General features: G+C 51.1%; 1 protein-coding gene across 1 annotated transcript; it reads left to right on the top strand.

Moving 5' to 3' along the window:
* The first annotated feature begins 1,831 nt into the window (after positions 1-1,831).
* Positions 1,832-23,657, top strand: LOC136354769 (uncharacterized). The gene is made up of 8 exons (XM_066306467.1): positions 1,832-1,993; positions 2,803-3,092; positions 3,174-3,532; positions 3,946-4,059; positions 4,131-4,235; positions 4,605-4,673; positions 22,579-22,961; positions 23,433-23,657. Exons 1-8 carry the CDS (start codon positions 1,832-1,834, stop codon positions 23,655-23,657), a joined length of 1,707 nt encoding a protein of 568 aa, XP_066162564.1.
* Positions 23,658-23,750: the final 93 nt, after the last annotated feature.

Below are 23,750 nucleotides of genomic sequence, written 5' to 3'. Positions count from 1 at the left end.
AAATAAAAGAAGGGAAAATCACATGGCAGAATACTAACTTTGGTATATCAGCGAAAAAATAATACTATAACAAATAGGTAGTTAAATGTCAGATTGTTCTTTATAAATCATTAGGTTTGTACGATTCTAATATAAATATACATAATAAAATTGGAAAATAGTAAATTTACACATGCTATAAAACTTATGCACTAATGGAAAATGAGTGAAGGATAAGGGTAATGCTGTAGCGGAGATGGCAAGAAGGCAACGACTTATGCTACGATGAAGGTGATGAAAAATATTAATAAAATTATGTAAACTTCATTTTAGATATTAATATAAGGTTTGGATAAAATAGCAACAAAAGTTCGTTGTCGTACTAATATAGTTGTCGAAACTAGATTTCGGCAATAATAAAAGGGGGTGGCTATCAAGCTGAAAAAGTGTATGGGTTTGGAGACAAAAGATTTATACAGGTTCAGGCCTTCTTATTCAAGAAGTAATACCCTACTCCTGTCCGGGGATGAATCCGCCGAGTGTATTATTGATTGTATGATTTGGAGAAAATCAACATGTGCCCCTAGAGGCACCCGGACCCCCCTTATATATGGGAAAGAGTCCGTGTTACAAAAGATAATCTATATCCCTAACGGAATATGCAAATACAGATCAAATACAGTCGTAGCCGACTAAGTCTCAAGGTATTTCCTTGGTGTACAAGTTGAGAAACAAACCCGAGACACAAATAAGATATTCTATCTATATTCGGTATCCTATATTCAGCCCAAATATCATCGCCGTGTAGATATGGGATATCCATAATCTCCACAGTAGCCCCCGAGACCTTTGCAGTCAACCATCATAGCCTTCTCAAAGATAATAATCTGAGTGCTTCAAACCTTTCATGCCAAGATCTGCCGAGTAGCGAAGACGAAGACTGTAAAGGGCGAAAAGATAAAGAATATGGTGCATCGAATAGATGCACCTAATTAGGTGTAGCCCCCAACTATGTGATTAGTTAACAAACTAAACATATAGTTGAGAACAAAATAATAGCACAATCATGCATCATATGACAAAAGCATACGCGGCGCCTAAAGAGGCATTCTAGCCGACTGCTTTTTAGCCATAATAAAAGAAATCCGAGTGGTTAACACTATAAAAGGTTCACGAATGAACACACTTGACAGGCATCCGAATAAAAAACTCTAAAGATTACCCACCAAGTATTATAAAAATTATGGTAATGAATAAGTCTAATAGCCTAGGCTATGACTATTTACCATAATGAAAACAGGCATATAACATACCAAGGAAATGACTATGGTAAAAACAAGTCATTCCAAGTTAACCCAGACAGCTTTTGTAGCCTAATAAAGCTGACAAAAACAGTATAACACCTTTCTGTCGGGCACCTTTTAATTTGCATTGCAATAATTCCAAAGAATTATATGACCGCATAAAAAGGATTTTATCAGCATTGGGCAACACTATTGTGCGCATAAATTGCCAAAGCAAAAAATGCCTAAGTCCCTAAGGAACACAATGGGCCACGCTGTTAAAAATACTGAGCTGAGGTACTGTTCAGGCCTAAGCCCATTTGCACCTCCGATACCCTTAACAAGAAATCCCGAGATCCAAGCGTCACTTCGTCTTCCCCGCCGGAACTCTCGCCATTTTCCCCACTCCCTGCTACAGTACAGAGCTGCGCCGGCAAACTAGGGTTCACCATCCCACTCGAATCCACCTTCAAAAAGTTCATCAAAATCCTTCCCGTGATCCACCGCCTTAATCCCTCATCTCTCCACAGCCATCCCTCGAACCAAATCAGCGCATTCGGGTAAAATCGATGGCGGAAGAGAAAGAAAGCTTTGAAGGCCAATGGGCGCCGTCCGACGTGACGGAGGAGAACCTGAAGGAGATGGTGGCGCACGGCGTTCTCCCTGTCAAGGAAATCATCGGGTGGCGGCCAGCATGCGGTGAGGCTTTTCCGACCCCCGATACAAACGAGGTTGTGGTCTTCTCTCATTTCTTCTATGGCGGCTTCGCTCTTCTAACCTCGAAATTTTTCCGCGGGATATTAAACTTCTACGGAATCAGCTTGCATCACCTAAACCCAAATTCCATAGTCCACATCGCCAATTTCATCCATGTTTGTGAAGCCTTTTTGGGAATTAAACCCCACTTCGCTCTGTTTCGCCGAATCTTCTTTCTCAAACCCCAACCGAACAAGAATAAACCATGTGTAGTCGGAGGGGCCGGATTTCAGCTGAGGGGAACTCTGAGCCAGAAGTACTTCTCGATGCCCTTCAAGACTTCAAACAAAGGGTGGCATGCAAACTGGTTTTATGTTCAGAATCCTGAGCCTGCTCTTCCCGAGTACTCTTGTCTTCCTCCGGTGTACCAAGATACTTGGAACTCTCTTCCGATTGGGGATGAAGCAGCCCAAGCCTTGGAGTTGATGGATCGCATGCTAAAACTCAAAGAACAAGGCTTACAAGGAGAGCAGATTACTCGGCACTTCATCAAATGCCGATTGGCACCAATTAAAGAAAGATCCCGCACAGCATTCGAGTTCGACGGCAAGCATGATCCTAATCGTGAAGAACCAGACTCTCTGGATTTTAAAATCATGAAGGAGAGAATGTATAAAATCTTCTCAAATGCTATTGTCGTCAGCTACTCACATCAGCTGCCAGTTGTGCCATATAACGCATTCAATCCGCCTCCGCAGGTATGTATCTGAAACCTTCAACCCATGACCAAAACATAATCTCGTCTTCATGTTGAGTTAACTAACCGTGGAGGCATCTCATTCAGGAATATGCATTGATGAAGTCTGACCCCCCAATCACTCAGCGCCGGTCTCCTCGTCAGCACACCGTTCAGGGAGGTGGAGGGCCAACAATCAGATCAGACCCGCAACCTCAAACCTCCAATCCAACTGGACAGACAGGTTCTCGCAAGAGGAAACTGGTGCTTGACAACGATGAAGGCGATGACGACAACAAGTCTGGGGACAAGGGCTCGCCTAATAAACTCCCAAAGCGTACCATGCCCAGGAAAAAACTTGCTAACCGCCCAACGCCAAAGATTAGAACATCTTCCAGGTATAAACCTCTTGGTACCATTTCACTTCGGCACGCTTCTCTCATGAAAATAATACTGAATATTAAAAGAATACTTTGCAGGAAACCATCCGACATAGATCCAACTGGAAAGGATCCTGATCCGGCTGTGACAGGGCCAAGTTCATCCAAAGATCCTGAGCCGACTGCCGAAAGCCAGCCAGCTAGCGCCCATGCTTCGGGTGATAAGGCCGATCCGAGTGACCAGCCGCCGACTGGAAACCAGTCGGCAGCAGCTGAAACTGCAACAACCCAAGAGCCCCCGACTGGAAACCAGTCGGATGTAGGTCCCGATCAAGAAATCCCCGAAGTTGAAGCGCAGACGACAACTTCTCAAGGACCAGAGGCTGGTAACGACTCGATGATTGGGTCTCCAAATAAAGAACAAGGATCACGTCACGCTCAGCTAGGAACATCCTCAGGTAACCCATCCTCTCAAGTGATGCCGATTTGAACAACTTCAGCTTATTCGTCTAATGTCTTGGAAATACATCAGGAACACCAGGCGATGACGAAGAAGCAATTCCTCGCATAAAGGCGGCTGATGACTCTCGTCCTCCTATCTTGCTCAAATGGTGGGACGAGAACTCACAAGTCGCCGGCATCGTCATAAATCGTCAAAAAGAAGATGAGGAAGTGTGCCAGCTGAAGAAGGCACTTGGAGAGGCCACTCGCATCGTGAATGTAAATCTTCCGGGTGACTGTCTTTAATAACTTTGTTCTCTCTTTAGCAGAACTAAACCATGAACCATCATGCAGAGAATCCATCTTCGCAATGAGGCCAAGACTACAACTTTGGAAAAGCTGGTTCCTCATTTGGGAACTCTTAAAGCAGTTAGGGACCAGCTACATGAGGCCAAGGAGCTCGCCAAAAAGTCAGAGAAGGAATTAAGGGACCGAATTGCCCAGCTCCAGGATTCAAACTTCGAGCTGAGTGGTGCATCAAAAGGTAATCTCTAGATCTGTCCCATTAATTTATGCTGTCGTAACTGTATCCTCAACCATCTGGATTGCAAACAGCGCAAGCCGCCAGGATGGCTCAAATGGAAAAACAGATTGAAGCCTTGAAAAAAGACAAAGCAGAACTGGCTGCACAAAGGGACTCGGCCTTGAAGGAAGTTGAAGGTACTGCCAGCTGACAATCTGAACTTCTCTCTGTTAAATGCGGCAGATTCTTATCATAAATGTGTTTTGTAGACCGCAAAATCAAATCTCAAGCTCAATTTGACGTCCTGGTTGGTAAGATCAAGAGACTTGAAGGAGCAAGAGATGAAGTCGCCAATGTCGCAACACCACTCGTCCAAGCCATGTTCCTCAATAACAGTGGTCCGAGCGCACTCGACGCAACCGAAATATTCGACAAGCTGAGAGTTGCTCCGGATGTATATTTCAAGAATATCAAGAAAGCTGGAAGTATGGGAGCTAGCATGGCATTGGCGATGACCAAATCCTTGTACCCAAGGATTGAAATTGACGCCATTGATGGCTTTGCAGACGGGACAAGCGAAGAAGCTGCCCTTGATCTTATCAGCAATGCTCAAAACGCGGCTGACAAGATTGCAGGTGACGTTGTAGATCAATTCCGCAATACCGACCTTCAGCCAAGTAGTAATAACTCTGATGATGAAAAGACTGATTCTGACTGAGTGTAAATGTAGAAAATGGAGGCTCAACTTGTACAATACTGGTGTATTTATGCTGTGTTTGATAATTCTAGCCAAGTCGTTGATTTCTTAAAAGCTTTTATCAAGCTTTGTTGAGCCTAAAACCCAAAGAAGCTATTAAAAACTTTCAGTCCTCGCAGACTAAGTAGAAAAACCAAACAAGGCAATGATAGACCAAGTAAGCAAATTGAATTGATAAGTAATCAAACTCCATTATTATGATGATAGCCCCCGACTGACAACTTCAAGAAGAAAACTTGATGTTGACAGTCAAGATAGGGAAGTACAATGATAAGCTTAAGCATAAAAACGACGAAGATGTTCAATGTTCCAAGAGTTATCGACGAGTGTACCGTCTTCGCGCTTGAGTCGATAGGAACCTGGTCGGGTGACTTCAGAGATGATAAATGGCCCTTCCCATAGAGGAGATAACTTGTGCCGATCTCGTGTAGTTTGAATTTTCCTCAAAACCAGGTCGCCGACTAGAAAGGCACGGGATCGAACATTGCGATTATGATAACGCCGCAACCCTTGTAAGTATCGAGCCGACCGAATCAAAGCTGCTTCGCGGACTTCTTCCAATCGGTGCAAGTCATCCACTCGGTCCTCTTCGTAGCGTTCTTCACGGAAATTTTGAAAGCGCAAAGACTCGAATTCAACTTCACTCGGCAACATTGCTTCTGCCCCATAGACAAGGAAAAAAGGTGACTGGCCTGTGGCCCGACTGGGTGTAGTTCGCAAAGACCAAAGTACTGATGGCAGCTGTTTCACCCATTTGCCGGCATAGGGTTTTAGCCGGTCAAAAACACGCGCTTTAATCCCTTGTAGTATCATGCCATTGGCTCGCTCCACCTGTCCATTGCTCATGGGGTGCCACTGAGGCATAGCAAATCTTAATTCCAAAGTCTTCACAAAAGTCTTTAAAAACTCCGCCAGTGAATTGTCTGCCATTATCAGTGATGATCCGATTGGGCACTCCGAATCTATGCACAATGTTGATGAAGAAGTCTCGAGCGTTATCTGCTGTGATCGTGACAACCGGTTTAGCTTCAATCCACTTGGAGAATTTGTCAATGGCCACAAAGAGGTGCGTGTAACCGCCGACTGCCTTTTTAAACGGGCCGACCATGTCGAGCCCCCAAACCGCAAACGGCCAAGACAGTGGGATGGTCTGCAACTCTTGAGCTGGTAGATGAATTTGTCTGGCGAAAAATTGGCAACCTTCGCACGTGCGCACAATTTTGTCGGCGTCGGACACTGCAGTAGGCCAAAAGAAACCCTGCCGGTAAGCTTTGCCGACAATGGTGCGCGCGGCAGCATGATTTCCGCATATCCCAGAATGTATGTCTTTCAGCAATTGTCTCCCTTCCTCTAAAGATACGCAGCGTTGCAGAATCCCTGAAGGGCTTTTCTTGTACAACTCAGCTTCATGCATAACATAAAGTTTGCTCCGCCTTGAAATCCGCTCGGCTTCATCTTTGTCTTGGGGGAGTTCTTGAGAAGTCAAAAATCGTATGAGGGGTTCTCGCCAGTCGGCTTCAACCATAGCTATGTCATGAGTGCCCGCAACTTGAGTAGTATCTTTGTGAGGTACTGTCGGCGTATAAAGGTGTTCGACGAAAACATCAGAGGGTGCCGCCTCGCGCTTGGATCCAAAGTTGGCAAGTCTGTCGGCGGCCTCATTATTGTGTCGAAGAACATGACTGAGCTCGAGTCCATCGAACTTGTCTTCCAATTTGCGTACCTCTTGTCGATATGCCATCATATTGTCGTCAAGGCAGGACCACTCTTTCATAACTTGGTTGACGACCAGCTGTGAATCGCCTCGAACTATTAGACGCTTTATCCCTAGGGAAATCGCAATCCTCAGTCCATGAAGGAGCGCCTCATACTCGGCGACGTTGTGGGATGCCGAAAAATGTATCCAAAGCACATAGCTTAATCTTTCTCCAGTTAGGGAAATTAAAACCACTCCTGCTCCAGTACCCGAAAGTCGTTTTGATCCGTCAAAATGCATGGTCCAGTGCTCCATCTTCTCCGCGGGGGTATCCTCCTGGCACTCGGTCCATTCGGCGACAAAATCAGCTAACGCTTGGGACTTGATTGAAATTCGGGGCTTGAATGATATGTCCAAAGACATCAACTCCAAAGCCCACTTAGCAATCCGTCCGTTTGCTTCGCGGTTGTGCAGTATATCACCGAGTGGAAATGATGTGACCACCGTTACCGAGTGACCTTGAAAGTAGTGAGATAGCTTCCTGGTAGTAATTAGAATACCATATAACAGCTTCTGAACCTGAGGGTACCTCGTTTTGGAGTCGGCTAGGACCTCGCTGACAAAGTAAATCGGTCGCTGGACTTTCTGGACATGGCCCTCTTCCTCGTGCTCAACGACCAGGACTGTGCTAACAACCTGGGAGGTGGCAGATACATACAGCAACAACGGCTCCTGCGGATGTGGTGAAGCTAAGACTGGCGGCTCGGTGAGGAGTTTCTTGAAATCTTCGAAGGCCTTCTGTGCTTCGGGTCCCCACTGGAAATCATCTGTTTTCTTCAGTAGCTTAAAGAAGGGCATCCCCCGCTCGCCAAGTCTTGAAACGAATCGGCTGAGCGCCGCCATGCATCCAGTCAGCTTCTGAACATCTTTCTGGGTACTTGGCGGTTTCATGTTGAGGATAGCAGTAACTTTCTCCGGGTTGGCTTGTATGCCCCTATGAGACACCATAAAACCAAGCAGCTTCCCTGACGGTACTCCGAAGGTGCACTTTTCAGGGTTTAATTTCATCCTGAAAGCGCGGATGCTCGCGAAGGTTTCTTCTAGATCCAAGATCAAATCATCCTTTTGCTTGGTCTTGACGACTACATCATCCACATAGGCTTCAACGTTGCGGCCGATCTGTGTTGAGAAGCATCTCTGAATCATACGTTGATAAGTTGCTCCTGCGTTTTTTAGTTCGAACGGCATGGTGACGTAGCAGTATGCTCCAAAGGGCGTGATGAATGAAGTCTTCAAGCAGTCGGATTCCTTCAGTCGGATCTGATGATACCCCGAGTAGCAATCCAAAAAACTGAGAAGCTCACAGCCGGCGGTCGAGTCGACTACCTGGTCAATGCGAGGCAACCCAAAAGGATCTTTAGGGCAAGACTTGTTGAGGTCAGTATAATCAACACACATGCGCCATTGCCCCGTTTTCTTTCGAACTAGAACCGGGTTTGCCAGCCAGTCGGGATGAAGGACTTCTTTAATGAAGCCTGCTGCTAACAGCTTGGTTAATTCCTCCTTGATCGCGTCCTTCCTGTCTTGTGCGAATCGGCGGAGTCGTTGTTTGATTGGCTTGGCATCTTCTTTGACATGTAAGGAGTGCTCAATCACCTCTCTAGGAATACCGGGCATATCAGATGGTTTCCACGCAAAGATATCTTTATTGTTCTGAAGAAAGGTGATGAGCGCGCTTTCCTATTTACAATCTAACTCGGCGCCTATTACAGCAGTTTTAGTAGAATCAGAAGGATCTAGGGGAATCTTTTTAGTCTTGGCTTCGCTTTCTCCACTCTTTGAGATCTTGGTAGCGGGCACTTCTCCTTCGCTCGTCGTGGCTGCAGCCAGTCGGATATCCTCTCGGGCAGACGCCATCTCGCGGGTTTGAGCCATGTCGCAACTCTCCTTGTCGCATGTGACGGCTTGCTTGATGTCGCTCCGTAGGGATAGGACTCCTCGGGGACCAGGCATCTTCATCATCATGTAAGTGTAGTGCGGGACGGCCATGAACTTGGCTAACGCCGGGCGTCCGAGTATGGCATGGTATGCTGTCTCGAAATCGGCGACTTCAAAGCTGATATTCTCGGTGCGGAAGTTTTCCCGAGTGCCAAAAGTGACCGGGAGGGTGATCTGGCCGAGTGGAGTTGCGGATAATCCTGGAATTACTCCGTGAAAAGGCGCATTGCTTGGTTTTAGCTCGGAGCGAGGAATCTGCATATCATCCAAGGTCTTGGCGAAGAGGATATTGAGTGCACTGCCACCGTCAATGAGGGTTCTGCGAAGCTTGACATTACGGACCACTGGGTCTAGTACCAGGGGGTACCGCCCCGGGTGGACCACTCGGTCAGGATGATCCGAGCGGTCAAACTTGATTGCAATCTCTGACCATCGAAGATATTGGGGCGTGTCGGGCTGAACAGCATTGATCTCCCGTTCGGTCAACTTTTGCTTCCTTTTAGACTCATAAGCCAGGGGGCCGCCGAAGATATGGTTGAGCTCCTTGCGGTGGTCTTGAAATCCTGCCGGGGTGTCGCCGTCGTCCTTCTTCCTTGACGTGCTTTGTTCTTCGTCAGAGTTCTTCCGTGTAGTCTTGGTGTATTGCTCCGCAAACTGCTTGTAGACGAAACAATCTTTGGCCACGTGGTTGGAGTTAGGATGGTGCGGGCATTGGGAGTTCATGATCTTGTCGAACGTGTTGACGCGCGAGCGCTGTCGAGAAGAGTGGGTGGCGGTTGCAACAAGTTCCGCAGGCTTACGCTTGCGGTCCTTATTGTTGTTACTTCCACCTCCTCCCGGAGCCGGCGTACCCTTGTTTGGCTTCCAACTGGGACCCGACTGCTTTGATGCGGTGACGACGTCTTCAGCTTTGGCGTACTCGTTGGCTTTTTCAAACATAAGCTTGACTGTCCTGGGAGGCTTACGCCCGAACTTGCCGACCAATTCTTCGTGGCGAATCCCTTTGGTGAATGCGGCGATGATAACGTCGTCGGTGATGTCGGAGATCTTGTTACGTTGTTCAGAAAATCGCCGGATGTAATCTCGAAGGGATTCTCCGGACTTCTGAATAACGTTGTAGAGGTCGTATTGTGTGCCGGGACGCTCGAAGGTGCCTTGGAAGTTGGCGATGAAGTGGTCGCGTAATTCGGCCCAAGATCCAATTGTACCACGGGGCAATCCATGGAGCCAAGATCGGGCGGAATCCGCTAAAGCCACTGGTAAATAGTTCGCCATGGCCTTGTTGTCTCCTCCTGCTGCGCGGATTGCGAGACCGTAGACGGTAAGCCACGATTCTAGGTTAGTGGTACCGTCGTACTTCTCTATTCCAGTCGGCTTGAAGCCGGCTGGCCAATCCACTCGACGCAGGTCGTCGGTGAAGGCTGCTACTCTGTCAAGGTCGTCGTCGTGGCGGTCCGGCGAATGATGATGGCCTCGAGCTGCTCGGCGCTGTATGATTGTGTCGCGAAGATCGACGGGGCGGCGACGAGGTGGTGAGTGAGGCCGTTCCACTCGGCGCTCCCTATGATGGTCGGGAGGTGAGTGAACGGACCGCTCGTCGTGACCCCTGCTCCTGCGATTGGATCCTGCGCCGGTGATGCTGAGGCTTGGATAACGGTAGTCATGAGATCGGAAGTGGGGGACTCGGCTGCCAGTCGGCGTGTGGACGCTTTCGGAGTTAACTGGGACCGAAGCCGCAATCATGGTCTTCGTCTGGTTCAAGATGTTGACGACGTGATCAGATTGATTGAGCTCGTTTTCCTTGAGGAGGGTGTCGAGGAGGGTGATCGCGGCAACCGCATTCTGTTGAGGGGTGCGGAAAACCGGTGTCCCTTCAACATCTTGTTGGCCGATAAGATCACGCGCTCGGCGCCCTGCTTCCAAAGCTCGCTGCCGTCGATCTTCAGCCTCCTTCGCGGTCCGCTCACGCTCCTGCTGCTCACGCCGTAGCCGTTCTTGTTCTTGTGCTTGATGCTCCTCCTCCAGTCGGCGACGCTCAGTCTCGCGACGTGCTTCGGTCTCCCGGGCTTGGCGTTGCTCCTCCGTCTCGTTGTTGGCCATGAAGACGCCGAAGAAGAGAGGGGTGTAGTTGTCATCTAGGCTTTCGTCGAAGTCGTCGAGATCCGGGTCGTTGTAGCGAGAGCTAAACTCATCGTACTCCACGATGTCGGTGGGGCGCGAGTCGACAGTGGGAGAGCTGTAGTAGCCATCCAGTTGATCCGTCGAAACCGTGCCGAGTGGTTGGAGGATGACGCCGACTTCCCTGAAGCTAGGCGAAATCGGTGTTGAAGCCGACTTCCGCCTAGGCCTACGGGATGGAGACGCTGTCGTGATGGAGATGGCCGCCAAATCGTCGGGGAGCTTCATCAGGATTGGTGGGTAAGCCCCATCATCTTGATCTGGTGTCGTTGGAGAAGATGCGATCTTGCCCGAGTGGTTTGAAGCCGACTCGATTGAGATGGTCTTGAAGTAACTTTCAGCCGCGTTTGGGAGTCCAAACGGGACTGAAATCCGGTTCTCTCCCGACTGGTTTGACTCCGAGTCAAGGAGAGAGATCTTGCCGAAGTTGTTGGTGACGAAGTCGAGGCTGCCGAACCGAAACGTCTGCCCGGGTGGGAAGACGAGGTCGTCGATGCCGGAGACGGAACCCATTGCACTGATCGGCGAAAAGCTTGACGCTACCCCTACCTGGCGCGCCAACTGTCGAAACTAGATTTCGGCAATAATAAAAGGGGGTGGCTATCAAGCTGGAAAAGTGTATGGGTTTGGAGACAAAAGATTTATACAGGTTCAGGCCTTCTTATTCAAGAAGTAATACCCTACTCCTGTCCGGGGATGAATCCGCCGAGTGTATTATTGATTGTATGATTTGGAGAAAATCAACATGTGCCCATAGAGGCACCCGGACCCCCCTTATATATGGGAAAGAGTCCGTGTTACAAAAGATAATCTATATCCCTAACGGAATATGCAAATACAGATCAAATACAGTCGTAGCCGACTAAGTCTCAAGGTATTTCCTTGGTGTACAAGTTGAGAAACAAACCCGAGACACAAATAAGATATTCTATCTATATTCGGTATCCTATATTCAGCCCAAATATCATCGCCGTGTAGATATGGGATATCCATAATCTCCACAATAGTTTATTACATATCAAAATAAAAATAAGTATTTTTACATTCCAAGTAGACCTCCTAACGATTTTATTCTCTAAAACATTCAGAAAATTATATATAAGATGAAAAATTCAATATGTTCCCAATATTTTTTTTAATTATGTACAATTTATTGGCGACTGCACCTTTTATGTTGGAGTCCATGTATTTATTAATAATAGTATAAACCAATAAATAATCTTTCTAGAAACACAGTATAAATTGGTACGTCATCTAGCAGTAAAAGAATAATTAGCCATAAATATAAGCATCCGTACCAAGTCTAGAACTTAAATCTGGGTGTAGGTTCTACTATAAGGAACCTAACCTATTAAGATATGCTCACATCGCGACCAATAAATAATATTGTAAATGAACACTCAAATCATTTAATAAAATCTATTTAATTTATAAATATACTCTAATCATTTAATTACAATTTGATTATTTGAAGAAAAAGTACAAACAAACACTTAAAAACATGTAAAGGCACTCAATATAGAGGAGGTTAATATCGCGCGAATGCACATCTATATACACTTGGTTTAGTTGAATGATTAGGACCAATAAAACATGGCCTGGTGTCTCGAGCTCGCAGCTCGTCAATATGCTAATAGTAAATAATGTGATTATCCCATTAGATGAGCTAGTGGTAATTAAGCATGGCTAAGTATATCTAGCTAGGTCAACATAACTAACCCAAGCCAGTCAAATTATTATCGAATGTTTCACAAAGGATGGATATCAAGTAGGCATGGCCACAAGCAAGCAAATAGGTATTGCATATTCCCATGTAATTAGCAAAACATGTACAATAATCATTTTAAAAAGTAGGCTCAACATGCACAAGGGAGAATATGTGACTTGCCTTGCTTCTTCGATTAATTTTCTGAACGCTTTTCATTGCGGTGGTGATCCTCCGAAATGGCGGATTCTACATGCTAGCACACAAACTGAGGAAAAAACCAAGTAAACAGTACATGAAAAGTAAACAAACATGTAGAGCTCAATTTTTGATGAATTTCGCAAGTTGAATGGCTTAATTTGGAGTTCGTATGAATTAGTTATGAATTTTACAACATTTGAGCCATTTAAATCAATTTATGGTATTAAAATGATTTATGATGTCATTTATTAATTATTCTTCAACAGGAAAACTAGGATTATGACGTCAGCCGGGGGAGTGGCGCCGACAAGTGGGCCCCAGCTATCGATGACTCAAGGGGGAAGGGCACACGTTGGACCGAGTCCTCGCATGGCCCGGGACAGTGTCCACCACGTGTTCAGCGCAGATTGGACGGCCACAGGCAGGCCGAGGCATGGCGCATGATGGACCGGGTGGCCAGCGCCGGCTTGACTGGAAGTGGCGGTTCACGTGACCAGATGGCCGCTGGCAGCAACCATCTGGCATGGCGGCGTGCGTAGGATACGGTGGATGAAGGCGGGAAGGGAGAGTGGGACCTCACCGAACAATCGCGCGGGCAACACGACTTAGGAGGCATGACGGTGGCGAGTGCTTCACGGCGGCGCTTCGTGGGTCGACGGCAGGAAGGGGCTTCCGGTGGCGGTTCACGAAGGCGGAGGGGAGGACAGGCTCCACCATGACATAGCGAACAAGGTGATAGAGTTTGGGAGGAGAGGTGTGGCACGGTGCCACAAGAGAAGATGGCCCGAGATCGGTGGAAGGAGGAATCTCACAGGATTGTGACGAAGATGGCAATCCGGTGGCCTTTGGCACCGATGGGGAGGTAACCGAGATAGGCCTTGATGAAGCGAAACCAACAGCACAAGATGTGCAGCGTTTCGGCAGCTAGAGCGGCGTTGTGTGGCAGTTGGAAGAGGTGGTGGCTTTGGGAAGATGGTGAAAGCGTTGTTCCAGTGGTGTTCGGGGACGATAGAAGGGTGGCCGAGCTTCTTCTTGTCCCGGAAATGCTGGCGGTGGTGGAGTCATGACATGGCCAAGACTGGAGCGGTGGCAAGCAGCGGCTGGAAGGCGAAGAACGGCGGCGTAGCTTGGGTGCCATGGTGAGGGAGTGGTGAGCAATTGAGCTCGGCGACATGGAAAAATGAGAGGGGGAGGTTCGACGGTTCTTTCAATGGGCTCAGGGAGGTGGGTCATGGCCATGGAGGACGGCAACCGGTGCGAAGTAGGGCGATGATGTGTGTGGGAGGTGGCTTAAATGGGCAGAGATTTTTGGGGAAAGTGGGATGGAGATAGGGTGGGGGAGTGACGGCGACCTAGTCCACGCCATTGGAACAGGGTGCTGGGAAACGGCGAAAAAGGCGGCGGCGTGTTTAACATTATGGTTCGGTGGTTGTAGGTCAGACATAGGGGATAGAGCTAACAGGTGGGCCCCCGGCCCCACCTGCTGGCGAGCGAGAGAGGGGGCTGGTGATCCGACTAGGCTATGGGAACTAGTCGAGCGGGGCGGATGGGCCATGTGGAAGTGTGCGGCCTGGTTGAGAGGACGGGAGCGACGCGGCCGACGGGACAGGCCGAGCGAGCTAGTCCAGTGCAAGTGCTAACAGAGGAGGAGGCCAGGGCCGACCTAGGGAGAGGAAGGGAGGAAGGATTGGTTGGAAAAAACCCAAAGCTGAGGGAGAGGATTTTTATTCGTTTTTCTATTTAACTGATCTCTGAAATGAACTTTGAGCTTTAAAATTCGATATTGAGCAATTTAGGTCACGGAGAAGATTGCAAAAATATTCCCAGCCATGATTTTGAAAGGAAATTTTAAGATATCGATCGTGCCGCGTGCTTGACAAGCGTGCTGCCTTAGTTTGGTTGGACAAAACTAATGCCACAACTTTTTTTTATTTGCATGTGCAACCGAACTGATTGAAAACAAATCTGTTAGGCACTGCGACTGGGGCGACGATAATGGGCGTCAGCGATCACCCCCCATCCCCCTATACCGGCCTCTCCCCCTTTCTCCTCCCCCTTCTTCTCTTACTACTATACAATAAATTTTAAAATAATAAAAAAACAAAGTTAGAAAATTTTATGTATAAAAATACTATATAAAAAAATATTTGAATTTAAATTTAAATTTGAATCGGGTATATAAAACTTTCTACTTATAAACTTTGGGTCTATAAACTTTAGGTGTATAAACTTTAGGTGTATAGAAATGCTATATATAAAAAAATTGAATTTAAATTCAAATTCAAATTTGAATCGGGTATATAAACTTTTGACTTATAAACTTTGGGTCTATAAACTTTAGGTGTATAGAAATACTATATATAAAAAATTGAATTCAAATTCAAATTAATATTTGAATTCAAATTCAAATTTGAATCGGGTATATATAAACTTTTGACTTGTAAACTTTGGGTCTATAAACTTTAGGTGTATAAACTTTAGATGTATAGAAATACTATATATAAAAAAATATTTGAATTCAAATTTAAATTTGAATCGGATATATAAACTTTTGACTTATAAACTTTGGGCCTGTAATCTTTAAGTGTATAAACTTTAGATGTGTAAACTTGAGGTGTATAAACTTTAGGTGCATAAATTTTCTAAAATAGGAAAGTAATGCGGTGCCAATAAATAAAAGTGGAGGGAGAGGGGATTGATCGCCGGGAGCAATTGATCGCTCGTTAGGATTCTCGCTGCGACTGTATCTACAAGCCAAACAGATATGTCTCAAAATAAATCGATTTCTAATATCTCAAAAAAAAACTTTAATAGTAAGGGTAAAATATCAAAATACATCTCTTATTAATAGGAAAGTGGTATTTGTAGGTGGATAAGGTAAGGGGTGTATTGAAGACAAAAATAAAACATCTCAATATGTTTCTGTAGAGAGGGTAGCTCACACAACTAGAAAAAGTGTTTTTCCATGCGGCCCAATCACATTTTCACAGGCGGGCAAGCCATCCGCCTGCAACTCAACACTTACGAAAATACTTGATTTTCGCAGGCAAGCAACTGGTCCGCCTGCGAAAATAGCTTCGAGCGCTAAAAAAAATGGGCAGCCACCGCCGTTTTCGGCGGTAGCTTCCTATTCACAATCCAGTTCCCACCCATTCCCTATCCATTCCCAATCCAGTTCTCACCCATTCTCCATCCAATCCAGTGAATCCAAATTCAATAGAGAAATCACCAGTTCATCCGGTTCATCCAAAATCACCAGAATCAATTCTAGCAAAGAAACCAAATAAAATCATTCCTAAAATCACGGCCGCCGCCTTGCCGTCGTCCGCCGCCACCGCCGCACGTCCGCGCCGCGCTGTCGTCCGCCGCCGCCGCACGGCCGTGCCCCGCTTCCCTTCAGCCAGATCTGGGAGGGAGGGGCCGGGAGCCGCCGCCGCCGCCTCAACCCCCCTCGCCGCCGTGGCCGAGAGCCATGCCGCCTCGACCCTCCTCGCCGCCGCCGCCGTCCGCCGCCACCGCCACCGCCTCAACCCTCCTCGCCGTCGTCGCCATGTCTGCCCTCTCCCCGACCCTCTTCGGCCATATCTGGGAGGGAGGGGCAGGAGCCGCCAGCCACCGCTCTCCCCCCGCCCCACACCCCGCCCCCCTTCCCCCGGCCAGATCTGGGAGGGAGGGGCCAGGAGCCGTGTCGCCTCGACCGTCCTCGCCGATGCCGCCCTCCGCCACCACCGCCTGCCGCCACCGCCGGTAGCCGCCGCCGCCTCCGGCCGGCGGCCGGGGAGAGGAGGAGAGGTCAGGGGAGGGTAGAGGCCGACGAGAGAGGAGAGGTGTGGAGGGGAGGAGAGGTGTGAAGTGGAGGGACGCTGGAGACTTAGAAAAAATGTAGCTATCGCAAGTCTATTTATATTCCAAGTCTATTTTCGCAGTTTCGCAAGCGGACAGTAAATTTCACCCCGATTTATATTTTTGTAGACGGTCATTTGGTTCTAAGGATCATGTCCGCCTGTGAAAAAAAGACCCCCCACGTCGGGAAAAATGCTTTTTATAGTAGTGTCACAGGCTAAACATGAATTTATTTTAGACAAATCTTAAACTTTAGAGATCAACTTGTTTGAAGTCTAAAATTATTCTCGGGGAAAATACATGCGTCTACGTGCTTGCGTGCTAGGTGTTCGAAACCTTCACTGTAAAAGATACATTACTTGCATGTAGTCAGAAAATTTTCAGGGTTGTACCGTGTTCGATGATGATGAATTGTTTGAACGGAGTTCGAAAAATTTTGGTGGATACCCACGGACCAGCACCAGCGTGGTACACACAGGAGCGGATCCAGCGTTATATGAGTGGTGTCAGCTAACTCACTTGCATGTTGTGAGTTGAGGGTGACATCATCGGCCCAAAATCCTGGATCCGCTCCTGAACAAGCATGCTCTAAAAGATTAATTGGCGCATCCATCACGTCGGTGGGCATTGGCTTGTTAAGATTTCATGTTTGACCCGTTGTGGCTCCTCCGCTAGCGAGCCAACCGAGTGGATTAGTTTTCCGTAGCCCCTCTTTATCTCACTGAATAAGTAGACGCTTCTCCAGCTCTCGCAAGAATTGTGAAAAACGAATGGTATCCTGGCGCGCCTCTTCGCGGAGGCCCATATTCATACGTACTGAAAGTAATTAGAAATTTATTACGTGATTAGAGCATCTCCAGCAATAGGCCTGATTTTAGAGTCCCCAAAAGTTAAATGGGGCTACACCTATTTTTCGAGATCCCAAATAATGGCTCCAGCTCCAACAGTAACCCCCATTTGTTAGCCTCTATTTCTTTTTCTCTTCTATTTTGATATATACTACATATTTATTTCTTGATTCACAGCAGAATAATTCAAACATAAATATTAATAATACATAAAATTCAACCATATTCAAATCCACAATTCCAAACACCACAATTGAAATTTAAATTCATTTTTTTCTCTTCATATTGCTGGCAGCGCCTGTCAGATGCAAAAACATCTTGGCTGTTCTAGATATTGTTGAAGTGTTCCACTAATATACTTCAGGAAAAATCCTGAGAAAACTTGAAACCAAAGTTTCAGTAATTTGCACTTCAAGGAAGAGACTTAGAAGCGTGCAAACCAATGTCGTCTTGACTGTTCTAGGTATATCCGTATATCTGTTTTGACTACAAATCAATCTGAACTAATGAATATTGATGTACCAGCTATGCTTGGTGGACGGTCTAATATGCAAATCAATATGAGCCAAAGATAAGCAGTTTGATCATGTACCACCTCTGCTCGGTGGTGGACGTTCGCGACAATAGGAACATCAACAGCCACTACCACAGAAACAATTTCTATGTACAAGACCTTTGGTAGGTTGTAGATGGACCATAACCTGCCGCATCTGGAAAAATCGAGCGGCATTTTTACATATGGCTTCTTAAGATGCCCATATAGAAAAATCGATTTTCCCATACGAGTCTAAGACAGGTCTGCATAATTATCCGCACGCGAAAAATCGGATTTTTGCGTGCGGGTGCGTCACTCGCACGTAAAAGTAGCGATTTTTCCAAACCTTTTCGCGCGTGCGGTTGTCCCTTCCGCACGCGAAAACCTATTTTGGACCATACGCGAAAATCCTTTTTTAGTAAAGAGCAATGGTGCTGCTGCCGATGAGAGCAAGGCCAAGAAACTCCTGAAGAGGGCGTCGTCGTTCACAGACAGATCGTCGTCGTGGTGAGCGATGGCGGGTGCAGGGTAGGGATCAAGGAGCTCGATTGACAAGTTCAACGGATGACGTCGGGTAGCGCAGCGGTCGATCGGGGTAGACGAGGACATGACAGAGGGAAAGGGCAACAGTGGACAGTGGAACCAAGAGCGACATGAGAAAAGTGCGCTGGAGATTTTTCATCGTGAAAAAAAAAAGAGAGATAGGGGCTGAACCTAGAGCCCCCACGATTGAGTACTGGGGGGAGAGATTTGGGTGTCTTCCTAGGGCCTCGCTGGACCTCGATTTTTCTCTCTTCACCTCAAAAACTCTTTGGAGGTTTAGTTTAGGTGCTCTACTGGAGATGCTCTTAGAAGATCATTATTGGGTTGAGGCTTAGTTATTTTGAGTAGTATCTAAATACCCCTCTGACGGAGCGTGGGGCTCCTCACCGGGAGACCGCGCGGGCCCCCCTTTGCCGGTTCGGCCGGGGGCGCTAGGTGAGGTTCTAAGCCCCCGATCTGAGGATTGTCAGCGAGAAGAAGCGCACAAGACACGGGCGACGTAGACAGGTTCGGGCCGCTGAGAAGCGTAATACCCTACTCCTGTGTTCTGGTGGATCTGTGTGTGAAGGAGTTACAAAGAGCTGGAGAGCAAGAGAGTTCAAACTCTAGAGACCCTCTTCCTCTTTTTCTCTCCTCTCCGAGCTCCCCTCTTCTCCAAGTGGGCAAGGTCCTCCTTTTATATCTCAAGGGGATCCCACATGCACCACTTCTACCTACTCTTCTTTTGGGTGGGGACTCACCCTATCTTCCCAAAAAAGAAAAAACTGACTTGCGCCTTCGCCTGGAAGCTAAATCACAGCTTGTCTTTGAGTGAGGCCCAGCGTCATCACTCGCCTGTCACCGGGGATCTCCCTGTTACTCCCTCATTAATGGGCGGAGATTTGCCATGGCTGTTGTCCGAATGACCCTCTGATGGGATAGGCCATACCTACCTCCACTCCGCCGGAAGCAGGCGCAACGTGGGAGCACGGTTGTCTGCCGATGACGTGACCGGCGTCAGACCAGTCACAAACCGGTCATTCTTGTCTACCACGCGTCAGTTTAGCATGCCACACGTTAGCCCTTCTTCATAAAATGACTTCCTTGTAATGGTTGCGATGAAGCCTGGTATGAATCTAGCCGGGACTGACGTGCTAACTCCAGGAGTCAGCACGCCGGCTCCGGCTAGGGACGAGTGCCTAGAGGCTCTCATCATTCCGACGGGACGGGGCGAGGCGTGCGAAAGGCCGCCTGTTGCCACCTAACCCGCGATCTGACCGGTCTGTGACCGGTCACACACTGTGACCTGTCACGGACCGAATGAGTGTGCTGCGCTGCATTAAATGCAGCGTGGGGCGCTCGTCCAACCCGCAATAAACGCGGCTAGGTGAGCGCCGCTGTGCTCACCTAACCCACACACGTGGCGCCAAACCCACAGGAGGTCGGGGCGCCCCAGCCCTCGGGGCCGAAACGGGAGCGGCCCGACCCCTCGGGGAGACAGAGGGAGGGGCGGCCACATCACCCTCGGGCCCGACCCCCCCGAGGGGGTCAGGCCACGTGGGTGACCGCGGCTGCCCCAAACCTCTAGCCAAGATACCCCCGGTCCCATGTCACCGACAGTAGCCCCCGGCGTTATGCCAGGGCGATCGCCTTCCTCGAGGAAAGCGCTCGGGCGTGACGCCACTCCTTAAGCCTGGTGACAGGCGGGGCCGGTCTCTACAGGCGGGCAGGAATCCAGTGGTCGCAAATCGCGCGCATCGGCAAGGGAAACCGACCGACAATAATTTGCGGCTTTCTTCAAGACCGCTACATTACTTAAGTAGCGCACGAATCGGGACGAGCCGGTTCGTTTCGCCTGGAGATGTGATGATGGTGCATCGGTCGGCGAGCGTAGTTAACGCGCGCACGATATGTCCCATCTCGACTGCCACGGCCGCAAATCCGCCTCGTGCGCCGCAAACGGGCGAGCGCGATTAGTGGAGGCGTGGACGCGAGAGACGATGGGGCGAGGTAGTAGGCGCGGGGATCGAGGAGCCCGGCATAGCGTTGGCAAGGGTACTAAGACACCAGGGAAGGGATTTGTTTCCTTCCTCTCGCCACTCTTCCCCTTGCCTTTGCCACTTGTGCTCTGACTCTCCGTTTCCGGCGCCCTACCCTTGCCATACTCGCTCGCTCTCAAGCTCCTCCTCCGCCGGCGTCATGGCACGGGGCTCCGCACCGCTCGAGGGTAGCGTGCTGCCGCCTTCCCGCATCGTGAGCGAGAGGCAGGCCGGGCTGCCGCGCCGATTCATGCCGGAATCTGCCACCGGCCGGGAGGTGGTCGCGCTGGGCGAGGGACGCCCGGCGCCGCATTACCCGGGGCGGTCCGTCTTCTTCCTCTCTTTCGCAATGGCAGGGCTGGTCCCGCCATTCTCTTCTTTCTTCATAGATGTTCTGGAGCTTTATGATCTCCAGATGGCGCACCTCACCCCCAACGCGGTAATGACGTTGGCCATCTTCGCGCACCTATGCGAGATGTTCATCGGGGTGCGCCCATCTCTCCGGTTGTTCCGGTGGTTCTTCACCGTACAACCGGTGTCGCCACCGTCGGTAGTCGGTGGCTGCTACTTCCAGCCGCGGGGGCCGGTGCTGAACCGCTACATTCCCTGCGTCCTTCGCAAGAAGTGGGACGACTGGAAGAGCGACTGGTTCTACACCCCTCTCGCCGACGAAGCACGCCTCCGACTTCCGAGCCAGCCCCCGGCGCAAGCCTCCAGCTGGCGGGCGCCGGTAGATCTGGGAGACGGCTACAACGCCGTTCTTGACCGCCTGGCAGGTCTGCGATCCCAGGGGCTCACGGGGGCCATGGTGTTCGGCGACTACCTTCGTCGCCGGATCGCGCCGCTCCAGCGGTGCGCCCGGGGCGCCTGGGAGTACACCGGGCCCGAGGACATCATGAGGACCCACCAGGGGCGTAAATGGGACTGGGACCCTGAGGATTTCAGGATGGTGGTCCAACGGGTGCTGAATCTCAGCTCCATGGAGGCATCCCTCATCCCCCAAGGGGTCCTCCCCCTCTGCTGCGATCCAGAGCGCGCCAACATCCTGACCATCATGCAGGAGGTCGGGGCGTCGGGGGAGCGGGCCCCCCGAGGCCACGATGGCGCGGGCGGGAGCCGCAGGGGGGAACAACCTACCCCAGGAGGGGGTCGTGCTTCTGGGCCCCGTGATAGGGGCCCGGGGGGCAGCCGCCCTGCCGACGCCCGGGGGAAGAGGAAACAGGAGGATACCCCCTCCCCATCTCCTCCCCGAGGGGGCGGGGCGGTGCGTGCCAGCAGCAGGCGCCCGGAGGGTGCTGTGCCGACGTCGCAGCCCGAGGGGGAGCGAAAAAAGAAGCGGCTCCGCAAGATGGGGGGGGACCGAACCATGCCGAGGAAACCTCATCTCCCCCCAAGGTGGTCGTTTAGCCGACCTCCTCGCAGGTTCGTCCCCGCGCCCACTGCGGCAAGTTTTCATTCTCCCATCTCCCAAGGCAAGTTTTCACTCACCCGTTTTTCGTCTTCTGGTTTTTCTTCTGCCTCAGCGAGATCCCGTCGCGCCCTTCCCGCCATTCCAAGTCCGGCCGGTCTGAGGCCGAGGAGACGGCGACCGCGGAGGCCCGGAGGCGGGGAGTTGACCGGCGAGAAGCCGCAGACTGCCTCCGGGAAGCCGAAGAAGCTGCCCAGGAGGCGGTCCGGGCTCGCCAGGCTGAGGAAGCCGCTTGGGAGGAGGCCAGACTCCGCCGGGCCGAGGAGTCCGTCCGGGAGACGGAGGCGGCGCGCGAACGCCGGGCGGCCTGCCAAGCCCCCGACTCGACTCCGCCCGAGGCGACGACGACTTCCGAGGCCGCCCACGACAAGGCCGCGGGCGCGCCGCTCGGGCCCGACCCTTCGGGCGATGCTTGGGGCGAGCCAGCTTCGGGGAACGCCCCCGAGTCCGGCACGTCCATCGGCGGGCCGAGCCGCGCGGCGCCCACACCGAGGCGGCTCTCCCCTCTGCCTTCCGCTGCCCCACTGAGCGCTGAACCCCTCCTGCAGGCCTTGGCCGCTGCGAACACCACGGTGTTGGACGGGTTAAGCGCCCAGATGGAGGTCCTGCAGGCAGAGCGGGCGGAGGTCGATGCGGCGTGGGCGCGCGTCGAAGAGGGGCGGCGCTCGGTGGAAGCCATGGTGGAGGCGGGCCGCAAGGCACACCGCCGGCACGCCTCAGAGCTCGAGGCCCGTCGTAGGGACCTGGCAGAGATCGCCAGGGAGGTGAAGGAGGAGCGGGAGACTGCCCTCATCGCCACCGCCGTGTTCAACGCGGCGCGAGACGACCTCTGCCTCCAATACGGGAGCCGGGCGGCGGAGCTAGAGAAGAAGCTCGACGCGTCCCGGCAGCGCGAAGAGGCCCTTGAGGCTCGCGCCACGGTGCTGGAGGAGCGCGCCCGCGCCCTGGACACGAAGGAAAGGGAACTGGCGGGTCGCGAGGCCGCCGTCGCCATCCGGGAGGCAACGCTGGCGGCGCACGAGGCCGCCTGCGCCGAAGAGGAGTCCGCACTCCGCCTCCGCGAGGACGAGCTCACTGGGCGGGAGCGAGCTCTCGAGGAGGCCGAGGCCGCGACGCAGCGGCGGGAGGAGCAGGCGCGCCTCAATCTGGAAGGCGCCCGCGCCGAGAGGGCCGCACTGGATCAGCGGGCCGCTGAATTCGAGGCGCGGGCGAAGGAGCTGGACGCGAGAGCGCGCAGCGGCGGGGCGGCCGCGGGCGATGGCGACCTAGCCGCCCGCCTCGCAGCCACCGAACACACTATCACCGAGCTGCAGGGCGCGCTGGACTCGTCCGCCGGGGAGGTCGAAGCCCTCCGCTTGGCGGGCGAGGTAGGGCCCGGCATGCTTCGGGACGCCGTCTCCCGTCTAGACCGTGCCGGGCGGCAGGCGGGCCTCTGGGGCGGGCGGACCGCGAAATACGCCGCCAACCAGGGGGGCCTCGCCCAGCGCCTCTCAGAGATGGCCGGGACCCTCCAGCGGCTCCCCGAGGAGCTCGAGGAGACGATCAAGTCATCCTCGAGGGACCTCGCCCGGGGGGCGGTGGAGCTCGTACTGGCAAGCTACCAGGCCAGGGACCCTGACTTCTCCCCGTGGGCAGCGCTGGAAGAGTTCCCTCCCGGAACCGAGGATGGCGCACGCGCGAGGGTCCGGGACGCCGCCGACCACATCGTCCACAGCTTCGAGGGTACGGCCCCTCGGCTCGCGTTCGCGCTCGACTCCGACGAGGAGGGCGGTGACGACGGTGCGGACGACAGCGACGACGAGGCCGACGGCCCGGGGGCGTCGGAGTGAGCCCCCAGGCCCCCGCCAATCTTAATAACTTTTCCTTCTTCTTCCGAGGCCTTCGGGCCCCCTTCTTGTATAGGCTGATTTAATTTGTAATCA

Source organism: Oryza sativa, chromosome 12, assembly GCF_034140825.1.
Source record: "Oryza sativa Japonica Group chromosome 12, ASM3414082v1".
Classification (NCBI taxonomy): domain Eukaryota; kingdom Viridiplantae; phylum Streptophyta; class Magnoliopsida; order Poales; family Poaceae; genus Oryza; species Oryza sativa.
This window is presented reverse-complemented; position numbering and strand designations above follow the sequence as displayed.

Coding starts and splice junctions, on each gene's coding strand:
- LOC136354769 (XM_066306467.1), top strand. CDS start 1,832: ATGGCGGAAGAGAAAGAAAGCTTTGAAGGCCAATGGGCGCCGTCCGAC. Junction 1,994..2,802: donor CGACCCCCGATACAAACGAG/GTTGTGGTCTTC, acceptor CATCTCATTCAG/GAATATGCATTGATGAAGTC. Junction 22,962..23,432: donor CGCAGCGGCGGGAGGAGCAG/GCGCGCCTCAAT, acceptor GCAAGCTACCAG/GCCAGGGACCCTGACTTCTC.